Source organism: Zeus faber (assembly GCF_960531495.2).
Source record: "Zeus faber genome assembly, chromosome: 3".
In the NCBI taxonomy this organism is placed as follows: domain Eukaryota; kingdom Metazoa; phylum Chordata; class Actinopteri; order Zeiformes; family Zeidae; genus Zeus; species Zeus faber.
Genome location: NC_137190.1, coordinates 21,410,445 through 21,422,065, shown reverse-complemented (window position 1 = coordinate 21,422,065; position 11,621 = coordinate 21,410,445). Strand labels below are relative to the sequence as shown.

General features: G+C 41.9%; 1 protein-coding gene across 2 annotated transcripts in view; it reads left to right on the top strand.

Annotated features, from left to right (window-relative positions):
* Positions 1-10,723, top strand: part of sox6 (SRY-box transcription factor 6) — a 152,675-nt gene extending 141,952 nt beyond the window's left edge. The window contains exons 16-18 of one of the 2 annotated variants that reach the window (XM_079998340.1): positions 2,421-2,594; positions 3,724-3,940; positions 5,006-10,723. In XM_079998340.1, the coding sequence (XP_079854466.1) occupies positions 2,421-2,594; positions 3,724-3,940; positions 5,006-5,333 (719 nt within the window). In that variant the 3' untranslated portion in view covers positions 5,334-10,723. The remainder of the gene's footprint in view (positions 1-2,420; positions 2,595-3,723; positions 3,941-5,005) is intronic. The other variant, XM_079998341.1, reaches the window with a different exon arrangement.
* The last annotated feature ends 898 nt before the right edge of the window (positions 10,724-11,621 follow it).

Genomic DNA, 11,621 nt, shown 5'->3' with positions numbered 1-11,621 from the left:
AACTGTGGCTAAAGCGGCGCCGTGGCAGGTTGTTGTTTCCTTCCCTCCTCCTTCCTTCCTCCTTCCTCCTTCCTCTTCCTCTCGTAAGAAGCTCACCTCTGCCCGTACGCATGCACGCCAGTATATAAATTGCTGAATCAGTGTCAGTGATAGAGTAATGGCAGGGGAAGCGTCGTAAATTAGGCCGAGCGATGCGATTCCGGGGGTGGGGGCGGGGGGCTGGGGAGCAGACAGTGGCTGTCGTGTCTGAGTGAGCGCCGCGCTCCCGGGGGCTAATGAATACCTTCATCTGGCCCCGGCAGTCAGCAGATTGGCCCCGCGCTGATGGATACCGTCAGTCCCGGCCGCCGCCGCCGCCACACCGCATTTCACTGCACAATAAACACGCTTGTCAAAACCAAACAAAGTGAAATCAATTTATCCTCAACAGTGAGTGCATGCTAAATGAAATTAACGTACTGTGGGGGACCGGTGGCGGCCGCGGTGGTGGCAGCAGTGTATTATTCCCGGGTTCATGTCGGCTGGTCGGGGCTCTGACAGGCTCAAGAACCGCTGGATTTTTCTTTTTTTTTTCTTTTGCAGATGGAGGATAACTTGTGTAAAATTAAATAGAAAATAAAAAATTTAAAAGTCATTTACAAATCGGATAATTCATAAAGTAATGATAAATTAATACAAAATAAAATAATAATAATAAAAATAATAATAATAATAATAATAATAATGAATAAAATAAAAGCACCATAACGACCGTGATGAGACCCATAATGTGAGTTTGGTCATTAGTTATCGTGATTGATGGATAATGCTAATGCAAGATGTCACGGATAAGAAATATCATGTTTTTGAGTGTGTACGAAGGTGTGTGCGCACTGAAAAAACACACACATTAGATCGGAGTCATTCGATCAACGTAAGGAAAATTGCTTTAATTTGTTGTTTAACCCATAATTCGGAAGGGTTCTCAACTCAAAATCATGCATCTTAATTCCTCAATTTCAAGTCGACGGCGCCTAGGGAATATAGATTTTACAAATTTAAATCGTTTTTTCGGCTGACCCAAGCGTTTTTTATTAAGAGTTAAGGCGGGTGTAAAGCGCACGTAAGTCCAGCCCAATCAGAAGATGAGGTAAGATGAGACTTAATTAATAATTAATCCCGGCGGGGCAAATTCAGGAAATTCATAGCACAATGCTGCATTGACACTGTATGTGTCTATGGATGTGCATCCAAGTGAACGCTTGCAAACACAGCCTCGTCCCCCTGTCTCCTGTAACAGTTTCGTGGTGGGAAAAAAAAGAAATAAAATGAGTTACTTTTTTCCAGGGCTTTGTACACAACAACGTACAAGTTTTCTGGTCGTGTCGAGCACAGTGAGTAATAAGCGGATCGTGCTCCGACACGGCCCCGCATTACTCATTAAGAGTTTGATTTTGTTTATCGGCTGAAATAATAATAGAAATCAAACCCCAGGTAACGCGTGCCAAGACGGTTTCGTGGCACGGGCTAATGAGAAGACTTCACATGTGGATGATGAAATATGCATGATTCATCCCGAGCTTTCTTTTCCAGATTTGAGATCATTAAAGATGTATCGTAGCATATGGAAAGCGTTTTTTTGTTTTTTTTCTCTTTCCTTTTCTTTTTTTTTTGTCTTATTTTTCGAGCCTTGTTTATCAACATGTTTTTGTTTGTTTAAATATTCATATTGCTTTTATTTAATTCTTTCACATCTTACATATAAAAGGAAGCAAATGCGCATGCAAACAGAAATCATTATCAGTCTGATGTACAGTTTAATACGGAGAGAAACTCTCTTATGCTGATTGTGAATGACCTGATTGAGAAACATCGGCACACTCTCATCTTAACTGTTTGCCCTATTTGTGTGTGTGTGTGTGTGTGTGTGTGTCTGTGTGTGTGTGTGCGTGCGTGCGCATAACAGATTGTTTGTTAAAAGTCGGGGTGTTGCCGAAGTAGATTTTTTCTTTTTTGCATATACGCCTAAAAATGTTCTTCGGGGGAAGAATGTTTTTTTTTTTTGTTTGTTTTTTTTTCGTTTTTAAAAACTTTGTTCCTACAGTAAATCCTGTGTTTATTTACATTGGCTGCTCGTGTGTTTTATTGATTTATTTATGAATGTCAGCTTGAAATGTGTACGGCGGCTGAGAGGGGAAGTCTGAGCATTTTGCCAGAGACAAAATATTCAACGTGTGTTGAATAGTATAGTCCAAGCCTGTGTTCTCTGAGGGTAAGATTGAGCTTAAGGCGCGGTTCCAGCGGGGACGATGGGGAAACCTCCGTTGGTGCCATTTGGCCGATGGCTCGCTTCCCTCTCTCTTCCTGTCGTTCGGGCCTTTCCAGGGAGCAGTCAGTGGCTCTGCAGGTTAACCACAACCCGTATTATCGTTGGCCAACAGGAGGCGCTAGCACCACCGACGCGCGGGTCTACCGGGAGTCACGGGGACGGAACAACAATGAGCCGCACATCAAACGGCCCATGAACGCGTTCATGGTGTGGGCCAAGGACGAGCGGCGCAAGATCCTGCAGGCCTTCCCCGACATGCACAACTCCAACATCAGCAAGATCTTGGGTAAGGTTCCCTCCCTTCACCGTCAACTCGCCGTCTTTCTTTCATCGCTACGCGTGGATCTTTATCTATTTTAAATCGATCCTGACCCACGTTGAGCTGTTGGCCCGCCGCTGATATCCACCAGGCGTGGCTCGCTCCACCTTTACCCACGCCCAGGGTGTTTTATACAGCTGTATGTACATCGACTAAAAACTAGCCTATGACATGCAGTGCTGTTCCTGACGAAACGGCGAGGTTTCAGAGATTGCAAAATTGGGCCCACCCGAACACGCACCTGCCTTCTATCTGTCAAAACGCAGGAATCTCAGAGAGAGAGAGAGAGAGAGAAAGAGAGAGAGAGAGACAGAGACAGAGAGAGCTTGGCGCCTCGAACGCTCAGGGGCCTCGTGAATTTGTGTGGAGATATATTTATATATTTTCTTTAATAAAAACGTTGTTTTCCTTTGTCACTCCAGCCTTTTTTTTTTTTTTTAACTTTGAGCCCCTGCCCCTCCTGAGGTCTCTGGTCTCTGTGTTGGGGAAGGGTAAGGGTGTGGGTGTGGATGTGGCTGTGGGTGTGGGTGGCGGTGGGGAGGGTGGGGTGTCAGCTGAGGGGCTGATATCTGATTGGCCGCCGTGGATCAATCCACCTCGGTAACGCAGATGGATTTACAGCACGTCACGTCACGGCCGTTAAGTGTTTGTCATGAAAAATGACAGGGGCTAAATGGCTCTCGTTGGCTCGGCCCTGGGAGTCCATAGATCAGGGCCATTAAAGGAACTTGTACCTACGCTGGAACGCGGCGGAGTAAAACACAGACCCCTTGTTTACCGTCTATCCAGACAGTGCGTGCACAACAGAGATATCTCGGTGTTTGGATTATATTAGATTTTGTTTTGTCGGGCTGGATTAAAGTACATTCGATTACATAGAACGGTAATGTTCCATGTTCTAATTACAGTGTTGGGTAAACGAACAGGGTTTTACAGCGGCAGCAAGACAGTAAAAGGAAAGATAAGTCTAGAACTAAATAGAAACCCCAAATTAACATTTTTTCCCTTCAATCCACAAATTCCTCCCCTCCCTAACCCATTTCATACGAGTAGCCGTGCTCCCATCCCGTTTTAACCCTTTGTGTCTGCTGCCCAGGCTCCCGGTGGAAATCCATGTCCAACCAGGAGAAGCAGCCGTACTACGAGGAGCAGGCGCGCCTCAGTAAGATCCACCTGGAGAAGTATCCCAACTACAAGTACAAGCCGCGGCCCAAGAGGACCTGCATCATCGACGGCAAGAAGCTCCGCATCGGAGAGTACAAGCAGATGATGCGCTCACGGCGGCAGGAGATGAGGCAGTTCTTCACCGTCGGGTGGGTGCGCGCTTAGACGCGACGGAAAGCCGGGGATTCGCGAGGTTTACAGTGTCCACCTTTATTAAGGTGGAGGAAGAGAACGGGGATAAAGCGATAAAGCTAAACATTAACCGTAAACCTCTTTATCTAGAGTCTGATAAATGCTTTTTTGATCAACTTCTATGAGTGTGAGTTGGTCTTTGCTCTTACCACTTCTTGGCCGTGCACTTGCCTGAAACAGACGTTGTTGCCTGAACCTCCCGCAGCAGAACAGCTGTCCTGACCGACAGTTCACTCCTGAATTTACTGCGCGGGGGTCAGCTGCGCGAAGCTCCGCTCCAGGTGTTCCCCCATCAGTCGTAAACTACCTTGTAGCCGTTGTCATCCATTATCCGCTACAACACCAGACAGAAGGAGCTGGAAAACACGGTGTTGGGCTTTACGTCGCCCAATAAACTAGTTACCGTTTGTGAGCGGCTCCAAAGCGCGAGCTGTCAGGAGGCCGTTGCTCTTTTCCCAAATCATTTTCACAGAGTTCTGCGGCTCAGAGCAGGTTCCTTTTGCTCGAATGTGAAGTTATAAATTAATCCGGTTCAACGGGCCCGAATATGGCCCCGCCTTTTCATGCAGACTGGCCCTTTAAATTCAAAGGTTATCAATGAACTGTATTTATATTAACTTGAGAAACACCTGTAGGGTTTAAAGTATCAAGAACCAATATTGTCTAGAAATGATCTGATGATTATTATTTTATAGCTGCCCCGAGTATGCCGCGAATATGATCTTTGCTTCGTCCGGTACGGAGATAGTGACAGACTGCATGCTAACTGTGTTAGCTCAATGCATGGCTGTGGAGGGGTTCAACTAGCCTAGCTTCTGGGAAATTTCCCAAAAACCAGAGTATATACGGTTTTTTTTGTAAATTGAAAAATAACTTGAAGAACGTGAAGGTGGTGCTCTCGGCGGTGGTGCTCTAGTTTCACGAGTATAACAAAGTCATGAATGCAGCTCTCTCTCCCTCTCTCTCTCTCTCTCTCTCCCCCTCCCTCTCTCTCTCTCTCACTTTCAACCGCTCAAATCCAGCCAGCAGCCACAGATCCCGCTCAGCAGCGGCGCCGGCGTTGTCTACCCGGGGGCGATAACCATGGCAACCACCACCACCACGCCGTCCCCGCAGATGACGTCGGAGTGCTCCAGCGCCTCGGCGAGCCCCGAGCCGCCCATCCCCGTCATCCAGAGCACCTACAACATCAACATGAAGCTAGAGCCCGTCGCCATGGCGACCAGCGTCAACAGCGGCGAGCCCGTCAACGGCGAGGAGGACATGGACATGTACGAGGACTTTGAGGACGACCCCAAATCGGACTACAGCAGCGAGAACGAGACACAGGAGCCCGTCAGCGCCAACTGAGGCTCCCACACGCATACACTACACAACTACACTCAGACTGGCCCGGTCTGAAGGAGGGGAAAGAAAAGAAACGCAATGGAGAAAGGAGACGACAAATAATAATTAAAAAAAAAATTAAAAAAAACGACACAATAGAAAACTTTACAAAAAAAAATGTAAATGGAAAAAAAAAATATCAATAACAATGATGTATCGTTTTGGAGCCAGCATGCGGACGTGGCTCCATGAGAATCAACAGCTATTTGGTCTTAAGTGTTTTCTTAAAGTGTGTAAAGCGGTTTGGTTGTAGTAATTTCATTTAAATTTCTTTTTTTTATTTTATTTCGCTGTTTATTTTGTTATATGCTGTGTTCATGGACATTTTAAAATAGAGTTAATGCGTACAGCAGATTGAACTTGAAATTAAATTTAAATCTATAGTTCTTAAAAAGTAATTAACCTTTTTTTTATGCTTTTGATATGTTGCATTACTGTTCATGATGGGAATGACATTCTCACTCAGGTATGCTGTGGCAGCCAACAGCTTTTGAATGTTCTTAATCTGAATTAAAATAGAAACAGAACATTTTTTTATTTTTCAAATTCATAAGGAGTGATTTAGGAGTCATTTATAAAGGGAAAACCCCACACTCCTACCTTATTATTATTATTATTATTATTATTATTATTATTATTATTATTATTATTATTATTATTATTATTATTTTGTAGCTGTATGTATAAACTTATAAGCTGCCCAATTCTGTGCAGAAGTGCCAAACATTTCACATTTTTTCACCTTTAAAAACCCTTTCGAGAGAGGCTGCATGAGTCTTAGACAATCTGTTGCTCTCTTCGCGCAGCTTCCGTGTCTTCTCTTTCTTTATTTTAACCTCGCATTAGAAGAAAAAAAAAGTACAGAAAATAAAACAAAATAGAATAAAACCGAAACTCAGGAACTTAAAGACGGCGAGCTTTGCAGCGAAGGGGAACGAAACGCAGTGACCATCAGCGACCCTTCCCCGTCACCCACTCCCACTCCCAGTCCCAGTCCCACCCGTTTCCCCACCCGTTCCCCCACCCGGCAAGTCCAGTTCCCTCCCTGTCCGCCCTGGCTCATCCAATCCAGTCTTATCACTAAATTCTTAATCAGAACGATTGTAATCAGGCCAGAACGCTAAACGGCTCCGAGGCTTCCAATCTGAGGGATTGGAGCGGCAGCAAAATGCAGCTTTGTGTAATTTAAGATTACAATCTGCAAGCGATGTCGTACAATGTGAATCTACAGGACATTCTACTTAAAAAAAAAAAAAAAAAAGAACAGAAAGCCCCTGTTTGGATGGCAAGTTTAAAGTCTTTGGACTTAGAAAAAATAAACTTATTTTTTTTTTCATTCCAAAGTCTTTTTGAGACATTGTTAATCTTTAATTGACACTAAGAAGTCTTAAGGGGAAAAGTTTAGTCATCCGCTTGATGCCGTGAGTTGATTACTCGTGTAGTCTTAAAGATAAATGCTGGTTTTTATCTGGATATTTCCAGAAACAGAGGTGAAAATGTGTAAAACACAATTTGAGTCAAATAAATGTGGAGTAAAAAAAAAAAAAAAAAAAAAAGCTGCGAAGGTTTAAAGCTTTCACTCGTCTCTGTATTCTGCACTTTGGAAAGCAGTGAATTAAGGGTTTTTTCTTCGCTTTCACGGTGTATTTGCACTTTGGAAAGCACAAATATCATTACTTCTCCAAATATCAGCCAGGAAATTAAGTTCCAGTGATCTCCGTTTCAGGAGATCTTTTCGGGTCCCCTAGGGGCCACGACCTGCCCCAGCCCCCAGGGGGCGCCATCTGGTTCAGAGCAGAGCCGATGCTAACGCTGTGGAGGGAAACAATATAAAATTCGGGGTTTTTTTTTTCGCTGCCATTATTGTGCTCTCCATCAAAGCGCTCGCGGGGAAAGGCCTCGGCGTGGGGCCCCCGGCCCCAGCCCTGGCCCCAGCGAGCAGATGGAACAAGTATATCAAGCTGTGGGGGATTATTAAAATGACTGACGAGTCGCTATCACCTCAAATAGTCAAATCATTAATGCATGAGCCCGAGCGATTCCCCTCCCTTGCCCTTGAACCTGTCCATTTCAGGGTTGTTTTTTCTTTTTTCAAGATCTGATCCATCAGGCCGGGCCCCTGATGGTCACTGCGTGGCCCCCTGCGTTGGTCTAATTGGTACAGATGGCTTTTTAGGAAACTTAGTTTCATTATTTTAATACATTCAGAGCTGGCTGTTATGGCATTGTTTAAACTTTTTGCAATTCAAAAGTTTTTCAGCACCTCATTGTTTCTTTTTTTTTTTTTCCTTCATTTTCTGTGTTTTTTCTCATTTTTTCTTGTTGTTGTTGTTGTTGTTGTTTTTTTTTTCAGATATTTAGGTCCCACAAACACAAACAAACACAGTTCATGGGTTTCCCCTTCCAGGTCGACCTCCTGTCTGGGTGTTTTGAAGCTGTTTGCTCCAGTTATTTGCTGGTGGATTGAAAAAGGAAAAAAAAACAAAAAAAAAAAACAACGTACATTTGTATGTGATTGTAAATATTTTGATGACCATGCCAGTGCCAATTCAATTCAAACGGGGGCTGGTTGGCGACGCTGAAAAGACTCTGGACGGAAACCGAGACGAAACTTGACTCTTTAGCGAAAAGAACAAAAAAAAAAAAAAAAGAGAGCGAACGAACAGAAAACAAACAATAACAACAAACTCATATCTCTTGAGGAGACGATGTTTAATAAGTGTTAAAAGCACTGGATTAATATAAAGTGTATTTTTTATCGATTCTGACTAATGTGAAGCTGTGGAGGAGGAGGTGGAGGAGGAGGAGGAGGAGGAAAAAGAAGAAGAAAAAAGAACAAGAACGAAATTCCAACGCTTGGACTGGACAGTTTCCAGTCCGCGCCCCCCCCCCCTCCACCATTCAAGTCATTTTTCTTTTTTTTTGGTTTATTTATGCAAAAGACACGAGTGACACGTGTGACGATGGAGCGAGAGAGAGACAGAGAGAGAGAGAGAGAGAGAGAGAGAGAGAGAGAGACGGAGAGAAAGAACCAGCAGAAGAGTGGGAATCCAACGACAGGCTTGCTTCATAACATGCATTGTATATTGTATTTCAGCTGTAGACGTGTGTATCAATGTCTTCATGTATTTATTAGCCGCTCCTGGCTCTAAATAATAATAATAATAATAATAATAATAATCATAATAATAATAATAATGATAATAATCATTATTATTATTATAATTAAAGAAAATTGCCAGGTTAAGTTTTAAAAAAGGACAATCAGAGAATTCACGAATTGGGAGCTTACATTGAAAAAAATAAAAAAAGAAAGACATGTCATTTTAGATTTTATTGTAAATATAACATAGGAAATAGATTTCTATTTTTGTTCATGGGTAAGTAGTGAAGTATAAGTTATGTGCGTGTCTCTTTTGAATTTGTTTCGTTTGTTTTTTTTACATTGGTGTATGTGGATCCATGTGTTTAAAGCCTGGCGAGTCACTGTACCTCACACGGATGCTGTACATTGTTCTGGACCTGAGAATGATACGTTTGGATAATCTTTTAAACCCCATTTAGAGACAAGTCATGTGTAACAAATTGAAAAGCTGCACCCGAAACCAACTTGATAGAATGAAAAAAAAAAAATATTCAAAATAAGGTGTTACAGATATGGTACAAAAAGGCCCTTGATGTTCAAAAAGGTATTGATTGGCTGACACTTTTCAACCACACAATCTCTCTTTTGGTATCTCGTGTTTTGGCGCTAAATTCCTTTTTTGAAAAGGGGGCTGATATCAGGGGAAAAACTAAATTTAAAATAGACAATTAACACACACACACACACACACACACACACTGCATGCATTTCGCTTGCGTCGACATTATAGGAATGAACAAAAGTGGGGTTTTTTTTTGGAGGGGCTCTTTTTCACGAATGAATAGATTGTTTTTGTAGAGTTTTAAGAAGGTGGGAGTGTGCAAATATTTATTATGCGTTTTAAAATTGGGAAAATGCAGTCGCCCCCCCTTCTATTCATATCCTCCTCCTCCCGTTTTGCGCCATTTTGTACATCGCTGAATCCTGACGATCGTGTCGTTTCCTCCATTAATCCGCGGAAAGAGACGCTCCCGACGCTGTTTTTTTTTTTTGACATAACTTACTGTATCTTTATTTTGAAATTGTTTGGGTTTCTCTGTCAGAGCTTTGTGGTGTGTATGGTGGGGAATGTTCTCAACTTAATTTAATCAGCACAATTATTCACTGACATGCTGGACTGACCCGCTCGCTGCTGTTCAGAAAGTGTACAAATCCACCCCTTGTCTATACAACGTTTTTCGGCTTTTTTCGTTTGTCCCAAGCAACACTGTGTGTGGCTCTGCCATCGTTTTTGGGGCCGCCGTTATTTTTGTTTTAATCTTTTGGAAATTGCTGATAGGAGCTTTTCTGCATTAGAAACCCACCCCCCCCCTCCCCCCCGGCAGGTACCGAGGCCCTGCGGCGAGTATTGTTTGGGTGTTATTTAGAGGAAAATGAACTACATAGTGTCTGTTGCTGCTTTGAGAAGAAAAAAAAAGTTTTATGTCCGAATATGTAAATAGTTTATCATAATAACTTGTACAGTCCAGTGTAAAGTTTTTAATTCAACCTCGAGAGAGAAGGTTGCCATCACATGTCTGTTCACATTCTCCTTTATACAGTATGGAAAAATATCAATTATTTGCTAAGGATATTATTGTTAAAAGGAACAAAAGTAAAAAAAAAAAAAATAAAAAAGAAAAAAAAAAAGACAATGGTACTAAACAATTTTATTATTTGGTTTTTTTTTTTGGTTAGGGTTTTATTTTTTTATTTTATTTAATTTTTTGCTTGGCTTCAAAGTGTAAAGCAGCAAGTCCTTGGTTTCCATGTGCAGTATTGACGTGAGGTAAACAGTGGTGTGTTCGGAGAGCAGCCTCCTCCGCTTTGCTAGATTTAAATGAAACACTATATCCAATCAATAAATATCAACCGGAGGAGCCACACGCCGTCCGGGGGGGTTTTGATCGGAGCGCCTGAGAGACGTGTTCCCATGGTTGTAGCGTGGTCTTCCCACAGGATGCATCCAGGCATATTATTATTATTATTATGACGACGACGACGATGATGATGTAACAAACTCTTTCTCTATGTACTTAGTCCATTGACGTTAAAAGGGCAGCGGCGGACCGCGTGGCTGCCTGGTTAAGCTCATTTACCTCAAGAACTTCCTTCTTTTCTGTAAAAGAGTAAGAAATTGTGTGACAAAAAAAAAAAAAAACATCTCACCATCACTCCATCTTTTGTACTGCTGTTGACACTTACAAATTAAAGAGACATTTTGTTTTAAGGTTTTGCTTGTTTATTTCCTTCTTGACCGGATCTTTTATCATATGTATTATGTGTGGGTTGTCCCGACAGTTCAAAGGTCAGCAACCGCCCCGTTTAGGAAGGAGAACAATCTGAATAAAGGACTCATCGATCGCGCTTTATTCACAGTGTGTCATCAGTACTCGTTTAAAAATATGTCGAGGGAAATGTCCATATATATATTTTGGAAACTTTTACTTTGAAATTTGCATAAAACTGTTACGTCCACTGACATAATGTTTCGCAGCGTTGGCTCATTTACGGATCATTTAAAAGACACAAGACCAGGTAGGGAAGAAACAGCCTGCATATTAAATCTCTTTACATATTACATACACATATAAGGTATTTATACCCTAAGGAATAACCCCAAAAATTCATCTTTAGCTGCAATCGCTAAGTTAAAAATGTTATGATCATTTTTCTCTAAATGTATTAGAATGGTTGAAGAACAAAAACATGGGAAATGAGAATAGTAGTAGTTTTTGGAGGATTTTTTGGTGTGTTTTTCACAGGAACACATTTAGATTCCTCTTCAATGTGAATTTGGAATGTTGGTGTTTTTTTGCCTGGATTTATGACTTTTTTAGAAGAATCTTAATTTATTCATTTATTTATTCTCATTTCGAGGCAGGCTTATTTTTAGTTGCCAGTATTTCTTAAGTTTGGACCTTTATTCAATGTCAAAAGTTTGTTAGTTAGTTTGCCCCCGTTTCTGTTAGTCCAACCAATTCAAGTATTATATGAGTATTAATAATGTTCACTGTGTCAGTTAAGCCATTGTTAACCTGCGTGGTCATATCAAAGTAAAACAGCAAGACTAACTGTAAGAACACTAGGAAAATGAGACACTGCCTTTAACTTGTACACATGTATAA